The following is a 20,591-nucleotide window of genomic DNA, read 5'->3' on the forward strand; positions in this document are numbered from 1 at the left end:
TCCATTTCATTATTTGGGAGCTGGCTGGTGGGACAGAAAAAGACTCGTTACAAGAGTTATTAGAATCAGTCCACAAGTCGCCATGATGGGATTCTGGTGGGTAAAGCAGACCCCTCAGCTCCCGATGGTAAGAATTCCTTATTCTTAAAGATTTGGGAAAGTAGGTGTTGGTCCATATCACATGATGGAACTTGTGTGCCAGGAGTCACAAGACAAGGCAGGAAGGCGTTAGATGCAAGCTAAGTTATAATTCAAGGTTGTCTTGGGTATCTCTGGTTGCTGGACTGGCAGGTGGAAGAGGAGAAGGAACTACTCAATCCAGTGAGCATTGTAATGTCACAGCAGGTTGTATATCAGCTCTCAGTCCAGAGAACGAGAGACTGCCAGGGGGTGTGGTCTGAGTTTTCAAAGTATGAGAGAAAGCCATAGGATCTGTGTTCTAAGTCCCTACGCTCTATGTTATGTGCCAAGTATAGGATCTGTGATCTAAGGCTGCTGTGTGTCTGCTATAAGGTTCTGTACACATGCGTCAAGGCCCCTTTAAAAGCAAGTTCCATCTGTCCCTTGCTCTCTTCTACCTCACTTCTCTTTCTCGGTCAACCAGCACGACTTTCTCTTTCACCCATCTCCCCCAGTCAATAAACTCCCACATGGGTTAGTTGTATTTTGTGGTCCGTCCTCACCTGTCACCAAACTATAACAATGTCTCTGTGCCAAGCATTACTATGAGCTATCTGAAAAAAAATCAGCGAATAAAACAAATATTATCCTGAAGTAATTTTTTGGCAGAAGACAAGCATCAGACAAGAAGCCATGAACGTGATTAGACAGGGATTTAGAGGAGACCTGGAATGAGAACAAAACAACGAAAGAAGAGCAAGTCCCAGGGCAGCTGGACACGTGAGAACGAAGCACAGATCTGAGGCACTATCTTAGGAGAGGAGAAACTGCGTTAGTCATATTTTTGTGGGTGTGACATACGCTTGAGAGGGATAACTTCAGGGTCTAAATAAAGGGCCAATTTTGGGTCATGGTTGGCCAGTTTAAAGTTCTCACCTGACTGACTCCATTGAGCGTTGGTTCATGGCAAGGTAGAACTTTCCAGAAGAAGGGCCTGGAAGAGGAAGCGGTACACCTCATGGTAGCCAGGAAACAAAGAGGAGCTGACAGGAAGGGCAAGGCCAAAATAGACCTCCAAAGACACCCCTAGAAGCTCACCTCCTCCAGCCAGGCCCCACCTTCTATAATCCATAACACTCCAAAATTGGCTGAAATATTGAGTCCGCCAATAGACTGAGTCATTATCTCTGTAACAGCCCTTATGATCAAATTCTCTGTGGGGAAGGCTAATTGTAGCCACATAAGTGCCTTACCACTCTCTTAGGTACCCTCAATCCAATGAAATTGACCACCAATAGTAATGACAGAGCTCTTATAGGAAGAGCCAACAGACAATTGTTTAAGTTAGAATTCTTTCTTTATGGGCATTGGCAAGATGGCTCAGCAGGTGAACGGCTTACACCAAGTCTAATGACCTGAGCTCAATTCTAGGGACTCACATTGCGGCAGGAGAGACTGACTCTCCCAAGCTGCCCTCTGACTGTCACACATGCACTGTGGCACACACACAGTAAATCAATGTAAAAACATTTTATATTAATTAATTTGGGGGTGGTAATAGAGATTAAACCTGAGCTTCTAACAGGCTAGACAAACACTCTACCACTGAGTCACATGCCCAGCCTCTTGGAAGACCCTGCTGCCTAAAGTTGCAGCCTGCTGTGATGTCCCGACAGCTCTCTGAGCTTGGTGTAAAATGGAAGACTCCCTTTCCCCAGCAGGGCTTCCTACTCTCTGCCTGACCTTATTTGGAGTCTATTCCCCGAGCTTGGATGCCTGACTTATCTTAAATGTGACCTTGGACACAGTTCCCTGCAAATGCTCTCCCGCTACCCCCATATGGTTATTAGAGGTTCTGTTCGCTCTATATGATGGGGCTGCTAAATGCAAAGGAAGCACATGATGAGCACCTACTAGGTGTTGTCGCAGCTGCTGTCCCGTCTTCTGCATCCCTCACTCTGGAATCAAGTTGATCTGTCTCCCTGCAGCTAACTCCTGAAAGGCTATTTTCATCAAACTCGCAGTCGAGCAAAGCCCTGCTTACTGCTTCTGCTCCCTTCATCCTCGCAGTCTGCTGCCCAACAGATCACTAGGCAAAGTTGTCCAGGGTAGCCTTGAACTCACCCTGCAAACCAAGCTGGCCTTGGACTTTCAATTCCCTTGCCTCAAGTCTCCCAGGTAGCTGAGATGACAGACTTTCCCAGGCCAGACTAATATGCATTTTCAGTCATGAAAAAAAAAATGCCCCCCTCCCAAATACTCTCCGTGCCACAGAGCAGAAATTAGTCTAGGTGAGGGGTTTGATTAGACCCTCTGTTTATCTGTCCCTCACTTATGTCTGCATTCACTGTTAAAACTGGGGACCCAGTGTTTGTGCTCCAGTTAGATGACTTTAAAGCTCTTAACTGAAGCTTATTTATTTTGATGTATTCTGCTAAACTTTTATTGCTAGTTGCTTATATTATTTTAAGGTTATTTTTAAGTCCATCAACATCCCAGAAACCACATCTTTGGAGATTATTTCCTTAAATTTCTTGAAATTTAATTGCTGGATCAAGGACTGCTAAACTCTAAGGTACTTGAGTTCACTGCCCAGCTATCCTTCTGGGAGAATCTATAATTCAAATTTTTATTATTCGTTGATGACAGCATGTCTTGTGCCAGCACATGCCTGGATTTTATTTTAGTATTTTTGTGAATTTTGAAAAGCTATAGTTTTTTGGGGTTTTTTGTTTGTTTGCTTTGATATATAGTTTGAAAATTTGTGAAATTATGCATAATAAAGGAAAATATTATCTTTTTTTAATGGTCTTGCTCTGTAGACCAGATTGACATTAAAATCCTTCTGTCTTAGTCTCTGGAGTGCTGGGACCACAGGAAACTGCCACCACACCTCTCTTGGGACTGTTTCTGTATTCTGCCCTAATGCCATTCTTCTGACCATTTTTAGTGGGAATTTATCAACTTATAAATTCTTTATATTTTCTGGGTTAAAAAATACCATCAGATTTTCTTTCATCTGTCTACCTACATACCTATCGTCTGTCTGTCTGTCCAGATATCAGCTATCTGCTGCCTGTCTATCTGTCATCTGTCCGTCTACCATCTGTCAACACAGGTCTCCTCCCTTCCCTGTGCTACAGCCTCCGCTGCCAGGCTTTGGTGAAAGGACAACCAATCACTGAGTGTGACCTGGAGGGCACATCTGGAAGTCAGCCTTCTCTCTGCTTTCTGGCTTCCATGAGGTGAACTTTACTTCACCACACACTGCTAGCCATGGTGATCTGTCTTGCCCAGACCCCAAGATGGAACCAAGTGACCTTGATATTCTGAAGTTGTGAGCCCCCCAAATATTTCCTCTTTTTCATATTGTTTTCTCTAGTAGTTTGTTATAGCAATGGAAAACTAACATAACATAACATAACATAACATAACATACACACACACACACACACACACACACACACACACACTATACTTCTTGGTCCATGACACTGCCTTTTTATTTTTTGCTTTATTTTTTGCCTTTTTGTTTCATAAAATCTTTTCAGAGGAAAATCAATTTTTCTAAAGATTATATTCCTTTTGTTTTTGTAGTTAGTGCATGTGCCTCCTATTTAGGAGATCATCACACACACCAAAGGGTGTGGAGATTTTCTTCTCTATCCCCTCATGAACGCTACAGCGGAGCTTCTTATTTTACATCTATGACAGTTTCTCAGATGATGTTTCCTTCGTTGTTGGTATTTGCTTTGAGACAGAGTCTTATCTGTAGCCCTGGCTGAACTGGAACTCACAGAGATTCTCTTGCCTCTGCCTTCCAAGGGCTGGTACTAAAGTTGTGCCATTACACCAAGCCTGAGGTAATGTTTCCTTGAAATATAAGGTAGACAGTGAGGTTTCACTCTTTTTCTGAGTGAAAATCCACTGGAACCAAGACCATTTGTTGCAAAGACTCCCTTACTTCAGTGAATCGCTTCAAAGCCATCACCCAAAACCAGTGAATTTTAATTTAGTATGTTCAAAGTGTTGGGTTCAGTCTTTGGCACCTGCCTCTCTCCAAACACCATGGATCTGGGTGTCTAGTCCTGGCCATGGGTCTGGGTGCCCACTTCTGACCATGAGTATGGGTGTCCACTTTTGACTATGGATCTGGGTGTCCACTTCTTTTTTTAAAAAAATATTTATTTATTATGTATACAATATTCTATCTGTGTGTATGCCTGCAGGCAAGAAGAGGGCATCAGACCTCATTACATATGGTTGTGAGCCACCATGTGGTTGCTGGGAATTGAACTCAGGACCTTTGGAAGAGCAGCAATGCTCTTAACCTCTGAGCCATCTCTCTAGCCCATGGGTGTCTACTTCTGACCATAGATCTGGGTGTTCACTACTTACCATGGGTCTGGGTGTCCACTTCTAACCATGAATCTGAGTGTTCATTGCTGACTATGGATCTGGGTGTCCACTTCTGACCATGGATCTGGGTGTTCATTACTGACCATGAGTCCGGGTGTTCACTTCTGGCCAAGGTGAAATAACAGGACTAAGTTCATCTTCCAGTTTAACACTGAATAAGATTCGAGAGGACACAATTTCAGACCCCGAAGCAAGTGAGGTAAGTCCTACTTCTTGATACTCAGTTTCTTGCCTTGACAGCATCTCAGCTGGCATAGAACAGGCCCGTAGGCGGGGCCAGCATACTTCCTGAGTAGAGAAGATTGAGCTGTGAGGCCAGGGACCCCAAAGCACAAGGAGGCTGCAGGCGAAAGTGGTGATGAGAACAGAATTACATTCAAGTAGACCCCTGGGTCTGCAGAGGATAGAGTCAAGGTATTAGTGAACTGTTGACTGGCACATGTCACATGCTGCAGGAGGCTCAGGAAAGGCTGGCCTGAGAGAATGAGACCTGGTGTTGACAGAGGGTTAGGAATGACGCCTGTACACTGCATCCAGTCTAGAAGATGTCACAGTTCATGGGTACCTGGATTGTTATGCAGCAGTTACTTCCTGAGGAGGAAATAGTCTTCAGCCTGAAAACTATCCAAACTCACTAACACACCTTAAAACCTGGACTGGGGAGGACCACGCTGCTTCAAAACAATTTGACTACATCCCGGGGGGTGGGAGGAGATTTCCTTGCTGTAGCCATATAAAAATACCCCAGCGCCCAGAAGAGTAAAGTTAACCTTGTTCAATGACCCATCGTATATTCCAGCCAGGTGTGAGAGGAGACAAGCAAACTAACTTGGAATTGCAAACCAGTAATAAAATGGACAGTGTCAAAAGGAAAAACGGCAACCCACAGAATGGGAAAAGATCTTCACCAACCCCACATCAAAATATATAAATAAATCAAGAAGCTAGGCATCAAACAACAAAATAACATAACTTTAAAAGGGGGCACAGATTTAAACAGAGAATGCTCAGCAGAGGAATCTCAAATGGTCGAGAATCACTTAAAGAAATGTTCAACATTCTTAGCCATCAGGGAAATGCAAATCAAAACCACTCTGAGAGTCCATCTTACACCTGTCAGAATGACTAGGATCAAAAACACAAGTGACAGCTCATGCTGGAGAGGTTGTGGAGCAAGGGGAACACTCCTCCACTGCTGGGGGGAGTACAAACTTATACAACCACTTTGAAAAATCAATACTGCAGTTTCTCAGAAAATTGGCATTCAGTCTACCTCAAGACCCAGCTAGTAACTCCTGGGCATATATCCAAAGGATGCTTTACCTTACCACAAGGACACTTTCTCAACTATGTTCATAGCAGCTTTCTTTGTACTAGCCAAAAACTGGAAACAACCTAGATGTCCCTCAACTGAATACTGGATAAAGAAAATGTGGTACATTTACATAATGGAGTATTACTCAACTGTTAAAAACGATGACATCAGGAAATTTGCCAGCAAATGGATGGAATTAGAAAAGATCACCCTGAGTGAGGTAACTCAGGCTCAGAAAGACAAACCTGGTAATATTCATTCATAAGTGAATTTCGTCATAAAGTAAAGAAAAATCATGTTGTAATCCACAGACTCAGAGAAGCTAAGTAACAAGGAGGTTGCAAAATCTCACTGTGAAGGGAAAATAGAATCGACATTGCTGGTGGATAGGGGAGGGGCTTGGAAGGAGTGGGGATGGGAGCAGTGGATGAAGGGAGTGAGACCTGGGAGAGACAGGTGGATTCCCATAAACCCCAGTTTCACTTAAAGCCTGGGGAGGGGGGGACCTGTGTCACCACTCCAAGCTTGTGGGGTGTTCTTATTTTTACTCCAGACTTGTGGGGTGTTCTTATTTTCACACCAGGCTTGTGGGGTGTTCTTATTTTCACTCCAGGCTTGTGGGGTGTTCTTATTTTAAGAGCTGTCACATGGGATAAGCATATACAGTTCTGCTATCTTATTTTATTATTTTTAATATTCCAGCATCAGGAGACACTTCTCAGACCAGTTCTTTCCTTTTACCATGTGGGCCCCAGGGATGTAACGCGAATTTGCAATTTTATTTACAGAAAGGAAATTAGAAACGCAAGCAACCATCCAACTTTAGACATTTTAAAAACCTTAGTTTTTAAACTCTGCTTAATCCCTGAACCTGGCTGAACTGGCATAAACCATGTGACTTCCCAAGTTTTGTGAAGATACCCAGGTCTGATGTGTGTGCTGTGCTTTCCCTAAGCAATTCCCACACTTAAATCAGAAATGTACATTATCCCTTATCTTTACTTAATGAACTATCAAACTGCTGTATTCCGCCTGGTCCCTTGTGTGGGACAGGCGAAGAGCAAGCTTTAACTTTAACTACGGAGGGAGGGAGGGAACTCTTCAGACAGCAGGTGGCAACATTGAGCAGCCTCTCTGTGGCCGCTGACGTGAGAACGGTGCAGGCATAGAAGTGGCTGCCACCAAGTTCCCACAGGAGGCATGGATATGTAGGGAAGCCCATTGTTGGTCAGAGTGTTGCAGGAAACACGGGTGGGGGCCTCTGTTGTGCATTCTGCAGGTAGGAGTGAGAAAGGTGCATTCTACAGACTTGGCCTGGCTGGTTTGGTCATCCCCTGTGCCCTAGGGTTTAGAAATGATTTAGTGTCCTGAGGGTCAGACCTGGGATTATTCAGCTAGAGTGTAGAAAGCTAATGCTGAGTTGCTCTGGCTTCTGAATTATTTTGAATATAAAAGACATCATCCTTCTTGAGCTGTTGGGGTGAAGGAATTCCCTTCTCACCACAGAGGACCCCCCAGTGTCAAAATGCCAAAATGTAAGAAGACGTAAGAAGGCATGATTAATACAAACCCATGAAGTCAATTTCAAAAAATTACATTTAGTCCTTGTTATAAAACCAAGAAACACGCGTTTCACATACGATAGACAACTTATTTTCTGTTTTGTTTTTTTTTTCAGGCAACGTGACACTTTCCTGTAATCATGAGACGCAGGAAGCTGAGGAAGAGGCTCACTGGTTTTAGATTAGCCTGGGTTACATAACTAGACACTGCCTCAAAAAAAGAAAAAAAAAAAGAAAAAGAAACAAATGAGAACTTGCTGTTTTAAAATTATGTTGATGTTTTGTTAAAATGTTACATTACTCCTTTTGTTTTGTTTAGAGCGCAGTTCTGTCTTTTGACATTAGTGTACATCAATGTTATATAAGGAGCAAACTTTGAACACGATGAACTTTTTTCTACAGAGAAGAAACAAGCAGATGTAATTTATTTCCTCTTTAAAAAAAAAAAAAACCCCAAGAATAGTTGGTCTGAGGGGCTTTTAAGAGCACTCTCTGCTCTTCCAGAAGATCTAAGCTCGGTTCCCAGTTCCCAAGGCAGGCAACTCCACAACTGCTTGTAGCTCCAGCTCCAGGCTCCAGCGCCCTCTTCTGGTCTTCTTGGACATTTGCGCATCTAGGGAATATGCTCATCCATACACTTGCACAGAAGTAAAAGTTTTAAAATAAGTTTAAAAATCGTAAGTCTCCCCCAAAGCTGTCACAAGATCCCTGAATTCATCTTTTTTCTTGTACTTCTTGGCCCTGCCTGGAGGTGTCTCTCTCAGGCTTAGGGCTGAGGGCTTTGGCCTTAAGAGTTTAGGGTTCCTTGACAAAGAAAAACACAAGGAGAAAAAATGAAGAGTGTAAGGGTTCCTTAAAAATATATAAGGGAAAAAAAATAAAAAGCAGGGTCCCACCTGTGGCTTGTGTTTTCACACACAGTCAGTCTAGAATGGCGATTTTCAATCTGTGGGTGATAATCCCTTTGGGTTTACCTTTCAGATATCCTGCATACCGGATATTTGCATTATAATTAATAATAGTGACAAAAATACAGTTGTGGAGTAGCAATGAAATAATGTTATGTTTGGGGGTCACTACAACATGAGGACCTGTATTAAAGGGTCACAGCAGTAGGAAGGCTGAGAACCACTGGAGGGAGACCACCTCCAAAGCATGTTTGCACTTCCGGAAACAGCAGTCGGGCTCCTTGCTTGTTACTGTGGGGGAAAGACATGGCTGGGTGTGTGACTAGCCTACTCCCTGCTGGCTACATCACCTCTCCTTTCCTTCCTAGGGGAATTCCTGCTCCACTTTAAGCTGTGACGTGTCTAACTCTAACCAGTGAACCACCAAACGACAGCAGCATTGACTGAAAGAACAACTTCCTCTCACAGGCTGCTCTGAGAACCCCTGAGACGTGACCAAAAGGAGGCAAATGGGGCTTCCTGGGAAGTAGTTGAAGCTCTGTTTGCCTCTCCTCTCCTCATCTGGGATGCTACAAGATGGCCGATGCCTCAGCAGCCATCTTGGAAACACAGAGAAGAGTGTATATTCCTGGGTATGAGAGGTCTGGAAGGAACCTCAGTTCTAGCTTCAGATTTCCTACTCTTGATTTGTCATTATGGAAATAGGGATAGTCGTACACTCTAGTTTATTTATTTAGTTATTTAACTCATAGCATTAAGGTTTTCTGTTCCTCACAGCTGAGATTCAAGTGTCCCTTCTAATAATAGTACAATTCTATTCTGATGTCTGGATGTTTCTCATTTTCCAAAAGTTGTCTGAGTGGGTGAGTGGGAGGAGGCAGGGTAGAGGTGACATCTAAGATCAGGCTTCATGTCTTTCCGTCCTGGACATCCAAACACCAAACTGCCACTCCCCATGCTAGGAGGGCTTCAAGCCCCTGTTGAGGAGCCTTGTCATGGTCTCCTTCATGTCCTTGTTCCTTAGGCTATAGATGAAGGGGTTCAGCATGGGGGTTACCACAGTATACATGATGGTGGCCACCGTGTCCTGGGTGGAGAAGGAGTCTGGGGGCCGTATATAGATTCCAAGAACTGTCCCATAGAACAGGGTGACCACGGACAGGTGCGAGCTACACGTGGAAAATGCCTTGTGCCTGCCCTTGGCAGAGGGTATCTGGAGGACGGCTATAGTGATGCGGACGTAAGAGACCACAATGAGAATACAGGGAGCCACAAAGAGGACCACAGCCCCCAGGAAGACAAGCTGATTGACACGCGTGTCCGAGCAGGCCAACTTCATGATCAGGTAAGCATCGCAGTAGAAGTGAGCAATCTCGGGGAGCGAAGAGCAGAAGGCCAGTCTGCTCATGAGGAGAGTGTGTACCAGGGAGATGAGGCCGGAGCAGACCCACACGGAGACTGCCAGCCCCACACAGAGCTGGGGGGTCATGATGGTGCAGTACTGTAGTGGGTAGCAGATGGCCACAAATCTGTCCAGGGCCATGGCAGCCAGCAGAAAGGTGTCCACATTGGCGAAGGAGATGAGAAAGTACATCTGAGTCAGGCAGTGGGTGTAAGAAATGGTTTGTGTTCCGGCCACGTGGCTAGCCAGGAGCCTGGGGACGAGATTGGTGGTGAAGCAGATGTCAACAAAGGAAAGGTTAGCAAGGAAGAAGTACATGGGGGTGTGCAGGCGGGGGTCGGCGCGGATGGCCAGGAGGATGAGTGTGTTCCCGGCCACTGTGATCAGGTACATGCTCAGGAAGGCCCAGAAGAGGATTTGCTGCTGCCGCGGGTCGCTGGTGATGCCGAGCAGGAGAAACTCACTGACTCTAGTCTTGTTATCCCATCCCTCAGACATCTCACAGGGTTCAGGTCCTGGTGGAGACAGGGTGGACAGCTGGAACTCACGGCACGTTCAGAGTCAGATGACAGCGTATATGCAGGGCCTTTCTACTAAAACCATGTGTGTGTGCACGTGTGTGTGTCTGTCTGTCTGTCTGTCTGTCTGCGTGTATCTGTCTGTCTATCTGCTTGTCCAGAAGAGGGCATCATATTCCCTGGAGCTGGATGGAGTTACAGGTGGCTGTGAACCACCACATGTGGGTGCTAAGAGCTGAACTTGGGTTCTCTGGAAGCTACACGCATGCTCTTACCCACTGAGTCTTCTCTCCAACTCCCCCACCTTACATATCTGTTTGGTTTTTGAGGAAGTGACTCTTGCTGGCCTAGAAGTTGCCAAATCTACTCAGTGGACTCCCGGGTGAGTCCCAGCAATCCTCCTGTCTCCGCCTTCCCAGCACTGGGATTACAAGCCTGCCTAGATTTGATTATTTGTTTATTTAATGTGAATTCTGGACTTCAACTCAGGCCCTTGTGCTTATAAAACAAGCACTAACTACTGAGCTGTCTCTCTAGCCCATAATAACCACTCCTTAGTCAATTGTTCAATTGCACTAGCGATCACATGCAATTTTTCCTGATTCCCACCTTTATAAAACGAGTTCTTTCCTTGTGCCCACTCTTCAGATGAAGTTGTTGAGGCTTACACCGAGTGACTGGTGCACGGGCAAAGGACTTTGAGTCCAGCAGAGTCTGACTCCAGAGCTGTGCTTTCTCTGGCATGCTTCACGCCCTGTTCAACTGACTTTCGGATGCTATGTGCTTAGGGCAAGGACTATGCACCAAGGCTCGGAGCCCCTCAGTGAGCTCCTCCCACCCTGCAGTGTCAGAGCATTGACAAGAGAACGACACATGGTGAGCAGTGCCTTAGAGAACTGTGGGAGGGCTCCAGGCAGACGGCCTTTGACCTCAAAGACATCTTGTTCCCTGGATTGTTCTTGGATGTGATTTCGTGCCTCCTGGGACAAACATTTACATTCAGTTTATAAAGCACTTTATTCTTGTTGGGTGTCAGAACATAGCTACAGAACCCAGTCTGGTCGGTGGATATGCCCTTCTGCCTTGCTTCCGTGCTCTCCTATATAACTATATAACCTATAGTACATGCCATGCAATTGAGTTTAAACTGGTCTGTCCTGAGAAAGTTCTGGGGAAGGGCCGCTCTGCCAATATTTAATATGTGCTCATTGGCGTTTATGTACATGTGCTTCTGAACTCAAACAACCTCCCCTGGATCATTGTTTTCTTCACTACGTTTGTGTATAAAAGCGCACTGAACGTGAAGCAAGGTGTCTGGCAGCCATGCAGAGAGGGGACACCAGGAAAGGAGCCAGGGCTTTGCATTGTCCTACTTATTAAATTTGGATTTTTAAACTTGGCTTGATTTGGTTTATTGTATTGGTGGTGGAGGAACCCGGCAACTTGGGATCCAATACTTATGAACTGGTGCATTTGCCTGGGTGAGTAGAGGCCTTCTGCGGTCATGTGGTATGACCTTGGAAGGCCACTCCACTCACTTTCCCTTCCCCACCTTTGCCACACTGGATAAACTCAGCAAGTCTCCCAAATTCCCAGTTCAAAACCTTAAGAGGTCCAGGACCTCCTTCAACTTGCTGATTGCTTGCCAAGTCGCTAAAATGCCAAAGCAACTTTGGCCTTCCAGAGCAGGAACGGTTCCTGCTCATTGGGGTTCCCCTGTGAGAGACATTGCATGGGGATACTCCAGCCCTCACTTTTTGGCCTCAGGCCAAAATCTCGGGGGATGCCCATCCATAGTCTCCAGCATCCATCTAACGACTTGTGAATTCAAAGTTCGGTCCCCAAAACCCTTGGATTATTTCCTGCAAAATTCATCCAAACCCCACAACCAGGGCTTCAAACAGGGTGTTCTTGTTCCTCTCCCATCCCTGTCCTGTTTACCTGCCTGCCTGCCTCTCTTGTTCCTGGCTGTGGTCTGGCCATGCTGAAATTCTTAAACCCTTCCCTGTTCCAAATCTCTCTGCCACTAGGCATCCCATGCTACGTTCAAAAGTCTCTTTCTTCTGTTCTGTCTCTGTTCACTCCTTCCTGCTACCCGACACTCCGTAGCCCAGGGGTAAAGGGAGAGATCCCGTTTTTCTTTCTGGTACCCACCCCTTTACACGTGCTGAAATTCTGCCCGCCTGTTCTGCTCTTAACAAATCCATTTTCCTTCAATAAACTCTACTATACCTTCCTCTCTCCCAAAAGTCTCTTCTTCTGACTCCTCTGCTTGCTGGTCCAGCTTGCCCAGGCCAGCCTGGTCTACAAGAGCTGGGTCCAGGACAGGCTCCAAAGCTACAGAGAAACCCTGTAAAAAAGAAAAGAAAAGTCTATTTTATATGTACAGATGGAAATGTGTGAAGGATTTGTTTGGATGTCTGACTTTGCATGTTTGTGTGTTTTGCCTCTGGCCTTTGCTGAATTTGATATGATGACAGAAGAAAGTTATTCCATACTGTTCTACTTTATTATAAAGAAAAACAGCTTAAAATTGGGTGTGGTTAAACTTAAAACCAGTAACTCCAAGATGAAACTACTCTGGAAAAGTACAAACACGTAGACAGCCACCATTTTGATTGAAGTTAAACAAACTTCACCGCCGTCTTTAGTACGGGTGACCATGTAGACTGACCCCACTAAGGAGACATTATGTCTCCAAGTTATTTTGGTTCTGTATGATAAATCTTGTCCTGTCCTAAAAAAACAAAGTCTTTGAAAGAGAAGGTTTAAAACAACACTGGTTTACTGAGATATTGAACCTGTTCCTCTACATTCATATACTGACTGGATGAGTCTTGCTGGCAGCCAGAGTTTATAATCTAAGAGTAAGACCCTTGGTACTGATTTTAAAATACACTAAATTGTTTACAGTGCTACAACTTGGTTTTGCCTTCCATAGACTATGATTATGCTGTAGGTCTCAGGACCAGAGCTGCAAACCAGAGACCGAAATATTCATTCTAATGTTCTTGCCTTTACTAACATTAGAAAGCTATAACTGACTGGGTAAACTGTATGTCCAGATTTAATTTATATGCTCTCAAAGTTAAGCCAAAACAACATCTGTCTAGTTTAGGTATACCTAATAGATGATTATACCCTACTCCTTAAGCACCTTTACAGATGTGAGAGGATGGCATTTAACAAAAAAAGCCTTTTATGATAGAGAGACATGCCAGCTCCTGGCAGCACCCTGCATCTCCTTCAAGAATATGGATGGTCGCGGAAGAACTTCCACCTGAAGGCTTGCTTTAAATGTGCCAAAGCCAGCCGTGCAGCAAAAAAATTGCTTTGCACTTTAGACTGTTGCCAAGAATCTGTTCAGACTGAATAGATGGGGCAATGGAGGATTGATCGTCCCGCCTTGCCAAGACAGGTAGGCTGATCTCTCAAAATTCCTAACAGGATCTTCTGGGCTTGGTAGCTGAACCCCAGTACTATTTCTGCAATGACTATAGACAGAATCCAGGACTGTGTCCTAAGTAGCTGGAAAGCTGTTTGGCTTCGGATCAAATTTATCCCTCTCAGATCTGATGGCGTTTGACTAGGGTACTGACACATTTGCCAATTTAACAGCTTTTCCTGACCCTCAAGGCTACAATCACACTGGTAGGTAATTTAACTCATTAGTTAAGCTTCCTGCTAAAAGTACAAACAGGTGTGCCTCGTTCCGAGGCTTCCTAGTTCAGGATTAATAAATTTCAGATGTAACTTTGGAGGTTCAGTGGTCTAAATATCCTCTGGTTGTCTTCTAAAAATGTTGATGCCTTTTAACCCCAAACCATAGCCTTTTGCTATGATACCAAGATGTAAATCGGTTCCGGTTGTCTTACAGACACCTCCAGGTTCCTGGGAGAAGTTCTGCTGCTGTATCAGGAAATCTCGTCTGGTGAAAACTAAGTCTCCAGAGCCCATTTGGGTCCCATCCATTTTTGAGCATATTTTGCAGGTTCAGTCTTCCCGCTTGGGCCAAAATCATCCCACAGAGGGCCCTCTAGATACCCCAGACCCTGCACCAGCTCCTGGGACTTCAGCATGGGTACCACCTCTCCAGGTTCAAGTAAACAGGCACCTATCCAGCAACTGGAACCCAATTTTCTAAGATGTCCCAACAAAGAATATATCTGCTCTCCTGTCTCGCTCATTCACCCTTGCCTCTTCTGCACATCCAGGACACTTCTCTGTTCCACTCTTTCTGGCAGCTATCACCCTGCCCATGGCTAGCTCCCAAATCATAGCAATCTATTTTTCTCCTAGCAACCTGCCTTCTCAGCTTCCTCAAAGAACAGATACCTGAGGTTTCCAGGATGGAAGCTAATCAAATGCTTCTTCACCCATACCCCCCACTGAGTGTGAGCCCACTGACTCTCAACTCTCCCCCCTCCCCCACGGCATCCCTTATCAACAGGAAGCAGCCAGACTTGAATCTGAGCATATATATATATCTCCAAAAAATAGGGATGTTTGGAATATCCAGCTGAGGGTGGGCGTTCCAGACCCCACCCTCAGCACACCAACCAGCAGCTCCCTGGAGCTCCTCATTCCAGACTTTGTCCCTGAGAAAGCCCACCATCAGCAGCTCTTCCCCGGGAGATCTGCTATTCAAGACCCAGCCCATATATCTGCTATGTGTATTTTTGGTTTTTTTCCTGCCTTCCTGAGAGTCACCCAGAGATGCTCTGCTTCTCACTGTCCTGTTTATTAAATCTGGACTTATTAATTTGGTTTGATTTGACTTATTGTATCGTTGGTGGAGGAAGCCAGCAACCTGGGATCCAATACTTATCAGCTACAACGTGAACAACTTTGTTACATCACATACTTCTACCACCATGAGCTGCCTCACCACAAGCCACAAGCAAAGAGCCAGTTGACTCTGCACTAAAACCTCTCAAAAATCACAAGACAAAAATCAACCTTCCATGACTGTAAGTTGATTACCTCAGATGTTACTTACAGCAATGGAAGCTGGTGCACACAGAACTTTGATATTCTGCAAAACATTCTAGTGAAATATTCACAAGAAATCTGGATTTCTGACTCTTCAAAGATAAACCCAAAACAATCACACACTCATTCTCACAGGACATCCATCAGTCAGGAAAACAGAAGAGCCACTATGAACAGCCACTATGCTTCTGCAAACGCCCTGTGATAGCTCTCTGTACCGATTTCCTTGTGTCCCCGAGAGCCTTCCTCTACTGTAAGTTTATGAATGTCCCCAGGAGACTGGGAGGCACAGCAAAGTTAGAGGACTCCCCAAGCAGTAGAGATTATATCCCTGCTCCATACAGTTGGTCCTGAGCACCATGGTCCCCTCCTCCACTAGCCCTGGAGTCATGGGGGGAAATGTCTACTGTCTACACACTTCCCACCTCCTAGCTCGGTGCCCCAGGTGGCAGAGACTCTGAAGCAGTTCTGAAAGCTGAGATGAAGATAGAGTTCTATCTGCACTAAAAGATGATGTTAGATGTAGGCCATTTACTTTTATTAGTTGAAACAGAAATGAAATGTAAGGAATTCTTTGTGCTTGTTTTTTTGAGAACGGGTCTCCTATAGCCCAGGCTAGTCTTGAACTTGCTATTAGCTGAAGATGATCCTGAACTCCCAATCCTTCTGCCTCCACCTCCTGGTACTGAGATTACAGCCATGTTCCACCACTCCCATTTCAGAGTTTGAATTCTTAAAGGCATCTTTACTTTCATCCAGGTTCAAAGTGAAATAGCAGCAATGAGGGATTCTCACCCAGTTGCTCACTCAGGCATCAAGGCTAAGCACATGAAGTATGCTCTTTGGTCTCTGTCAGACCATAAGATAATACAAGACCAGACCCTGACCTTTGGTGACACCACTGTATTCCAGAAAGCTCCAAAGAGACATGCAGCAAGGCAAAGAGGATGGGCTGGGGTTGCAGCTCAGTTAGTAGAGTACTTGTCTAGCATCCATGAAGTTCTGGCTTTGATCTCCAGCATAGCCCAGACCAGGAGTAGTGGCACACATCTGTGATTCCTGCACTCTGCAAGTGGAGCAGGAGGATCAGAAGTTCAATGTCATCCTTGACTACATAGTTTGAGGCCAACCTTGGTGTGGGTGAGACCCTGTCTCAAAATCTCATGTATACATATACATCCATACAGGAAGAAGGATGGAGAGACAGACAGAATGAAAGAAAGACAGAAAGAGGAAGGAAGGGAGAAAGGAAGTAAGTAAGGAAGGAAGGCAGGCAGGCAAGGGAGAGATAGTTGAGATATGTCAAAAAATCATGAAAAGTCTCAGGTACAAGTTGCTTGGCTTATGAGGGAAAGTATGTGGAGAATATTACTCAAGAAAAAAATAATTGATAATCAGGAAGTATATATGGATCTGTGATGTGGGATTCCCCTCCATATGCTGTGAATGCCATTGGTTAATAAAGAAACTGCTTTGGGTCTATTGCAGCACAGAGTAGGGCAAGGCGGGAGTTCTAAGCAGTAATATAAAATAATAGAAACGGGTTAATTTAAGATATAAGAGCTAGCTAGAAAGATGCCTAAGCTATTGACCAAGCAGTGTTGTAATTAATAGAGTTTCTGTGAGATTACTTTAGGTCTGGGAGGCTGGGAAATGAACAAGCAGTCTCCACCAAAAGATCTGACCTAGGTCCTCTGAATATTTGATACAGTGTGTAGTTTGGTGTTCTTGTGGGACTACCAACAATAGCAGCCTGGGCTGGAAGCAGTCTCTGACTCTTTTGCCTGCTTTTGGGACCCTTTTCTCCTACAGGGTTGTCACATCCAGCCTTCATATGAGGGCATGTGCCTAGTCTTATTGTAGTTTGTTGTGCCGTGTTTGAGGGTATCCCTGGGAGGCCTGCCCTTTTCTGAAGGGAAGTAGAGGAGGAGTAGATCTGGGGGAGAGGGAAGGTTAGGAGGGGCTGGGAGGAGAGAAGGAAGGGGAAAAGTGCAGTCAGGATGTAATATATGAGAGAAGAATAAATAAAAAAGAAAAATTGAAAGATATTTTCTTTTAAAGTCAACGTTGCCTCCCATCATTAATAATCGCAACAGAAACACTAGCAGCCTTTCTGTTGGTGAGGGCCTTGTACTTTGAGTGAACCCCTCTCCTACTGCCCACATCCTATCTTCCACACTCTGCTGCTCCTGAGGAAATTGAGGCAGACAAAGACAGAGGAGACTGGTGCCCCAATCCTGCCCTGGCTCCAGTTTAATCTAGAAAGGGATCAGATCCAGTCCGGGTGACAATAGTGAGCACTGGGAGAGGAGGGTGTCAGGGGGGCATCTAGAGGACCAAGGGGATAATTCAGTGACTAAATAGTCTCCATGCACAAGCACTGGATTTGAGCTTCGCACCGAAAGTTCAGCCCATGAAAGAAATCAAGGACAGATAATACACCAAGGCTGGCACGTAATAGAGCATGCGCTGAAGAATCATGCTTTGTGTAAATGTCCCACTTTACAGGGCATCCCTGAGCCTTTGAGCTTCCTCCAGTCCCAGCCAATCCTGCTACCTGGAAGTGTCTTTCTCCTTCTCCAGACCATGTCCTTGTCTGTTACTATCCACATGTCTCTGTTCATAATTTTACACAAGGACATAGGAACCTGAACATCCCAGGCTCAAGACACAGTCCATTCTACAACATGCTGGCCTCAGACCTAGGTGTCGTAGGTCACAGAACAACTCTCCAATTCCAGCTTTCTTCTTCTTACCCAACTGCCTGAGCTGGTCTGAATGCCTTTCCCTAGATTCCTTCCGGCCTGGCGTCCTCTTCATTTTTCTGGAAGCAACTGAAGTTCCATGACTGTCCACCTGAGCAGAGGATTTTGGTCCTGATGGTGACAAAAGTGGTTCCACCTGCCAGCCCTGGGACCCCTTGCTAAAACCTAAATGATGCTTCAGCCACATCACTCCCATCAGGAGAGGGATCCTCCATCTCGCAAAGAGGTCTGCTTCCTTTCCACTCAGGTGTCTAACAATTCTATAGATGGGGCTTAAGGACGGCCCTGAGGTCTTAGGTAGGGTGGTTTGAAGCACACTTTACAAAGTCATTGGGCAGAAGACAGAGTAATTCTGGGGGGACTTTGGGAATGTGAGATCTGCAGTTAGCTGAGGGAGGGTGTACCTAAGAGGCCACTGCACCATTTCCAGGCATGTTCATTGGTAAAGTATAGTACTCTAAGTTACAATGAAACAATGTCCAAAATGTTACCTAGACAAGCAAAATGTATCAAGATTTTCCCCCTACCCTGTCCTTACCTTCTTCAGGCCTGACAGGTGCCATGAAACCATGAGCAATTAAAGCAAAAGCAGACCAACAATGGCCGCCTCTGTGCAGGTGGCCACCCCTCTTTTCTCGCGGCTCTGTGATGAGGGTGCTGTGCTTGGGCTCTTGGGTGGCACGATTTGTCTTCCTCTGGGCCGGAACAGTTTCATCTCATACATGTTGGTAGTTTCATACATACATATGTGATGTCTAGCACAGAGAGAACCCCCAAAGTGCCCTATTACAGGCTATTCAGGAGGGAGTTTGCCTTGCTTACTCTGACTCCCCAAGGCAGTGATTCTCAACCTGTGGGTCAGGAACCCCTTGAGTTCACATATGAGATGTTTACATTACAATTAATAACAGTGGCAAAATTACAGTTATGAAGTAACAATGAAATAACATTATGGTTGGGGGTCACCCCAACATGAGGAAGTGTATTACAGGGTCACAGCATTAGGAAGATAGAGAACTGTGACCCTAAGTGCTATTGAAGGAAGGGGAGCATTTTCCCTATTGGAGGTCAATAGTGGGTATTCTCTGTGGGAAGCTACTGGACCCCAGTAGATTCACTGAAGATGCTGGCCACATCCTTTCTAAATAGTCTCCACCTATTTTTATTCTTATCAAAGAATGAGCAATACAAAAGACAAAGATCCTAAGTACTCAGTCTGTACTCAGAATATATATATTTTTTAAAGTTGTGTGAAATAGCATAAAAAAGTGTTGGAGATTTGACTGACACACAAGAGGTAGAGAATTCTGGGAAATGGTCACTGACACAGGTCCAGCTCTGAATCAGTGTTCCTTCTCATTGTCTGATAGAAGTAGCTTAAGGAATGGCTTGTTTTGGCTCATGGTTTGAGGGGATACAATCCACCGTGGTGAGACGCCATGGTGGGGGCTGTGTGAGGCAGCTGGTCACATGGCCTCTGCACCCAGGAAGCAGAGCAAGGGCAATGTTAGTGACCATCCCACTTTCTTCATTTCGTTCAGTCTGAGATCCCAGCTCCTGAGATGGTGCCATCCATATTCAGGGTGGGTATGTCCTCTGTGAAACCTTTCTGGAAACATTCTCAAGCTCAGAGATACGTTTCCATGGTGAGTCTTAGTCCAGAAGAGCTGGCTCTGAAGATGGACCATCACAGCATCAATCTGATTAGCTGTGATTAGGATTCTCAAGCCTCTAGATCTTTTGGGATTGAAGCATACCTTCCTAGCTTCCCGGGGATCATTTGATATTAGGTGCCGTGTGATAGATGTTATCATTACATCTGTGGCTGTACTTGGAGGACGTGTCAGACTCTCTTGACCAGTGCCTAGATTTTTTTTTAAATAAAAATATCTCCTGCTCTTCTGGTCAGAATTATGAAGCCATATTCACAGTGTTTGGATTCTGGCACTAACTGAGATTCATCTATTTCCCAAATAAAATATGCCAAGACTGTCATGATGGCCTTCTTGTCTGGTCGCATGAAACATTTTTCTCAGGAGCAAATTGGCAGTATTTTGCCCAGGCTTGGGCTCTGGGATGGATGTAAGGACACAGCCCAGAAAGCACTGCCTTTCCTGTACTGGCTTAGGATTGCCAGAAGTGGTCCTGTGCATGGAATGAGCTTGCTCCCTTCGCTCAGATGTCCCAGGTGACAAATAAGCAGAAATCTTTTTATTCTTCTGTTTGTGTCTTTGCAATTCATGGGACTTAACAGTGAAATCCAATACCAATTTAACATAGTGGGCTGTCCGCCACAAGAGTCCTCCCATTACTGTCAGCCATAGTCTCATTTTATCTCTAAAATCCCTAAAGATTTCTCTTTGGTATGATATGTAATGCAGAGTTTACAAACTACAAGCCATGAGTCAGAGAGGATCCTTTCAGTTATAGGCTGGAGGTGTGGACAGAATGAACAGGGTGGAGGGAGTCCATGTTACCATGAGAAAGCACAGGTCCGCTTTCTCAACCTCCTGGTCTCCACAAGATGAGTGGCTAGGTCACACCTTCCCTCCCAGTGCTGGAAGTAGCTGAGACTTCTACATCCTGATCC

General features: G+C 45.1%; 1 protein-coding gene across 1 annotated transcript; it reads right to left on the bottom strand.

Moving 5' to 3' along the window:
* Positions 1-9,282: 9,282 nt before the first annotated feature.
* LOC146892906 (olfactory receptor 1f45-like) lies at positions 9,283-10,224 on the bottom strand. Its single transcript, XM_085694317.1, has one exon. It carries the CDS (start codon positions 10,222-10,224, stop codon positions 9,283-9,285), a length of 942 nt encoding a protein of 313 aa, XP_085550443.1.
* Positions 10,225-20,591: the final 10,367 nt, after the last annotated feature.

Source organism: Myodes glareolus, chromosome 9, assembly GCF_982192425.1.
Source record: "Myodes glareolus chromosome 9, mMyoGla1.1, whole genome shotgun sequence".
In the NCBI taxonomy this organism is placed as follows: Eukaryota; Metazoa; Chordata; class Mammalia; order Rodentia; family Cricetidae; genus Myodes; species Myodes glareolus.

What these genes read in the sequence shown, in the direction of transcription:
- LOC146892906 (XM_085694317.1), bottom strand. Translation starts at nt 10,224, where the DNA reads ATGTCTGAGGGATGGGATAACAAGACTAGAGTCAGTGAGTTTCTCCTG.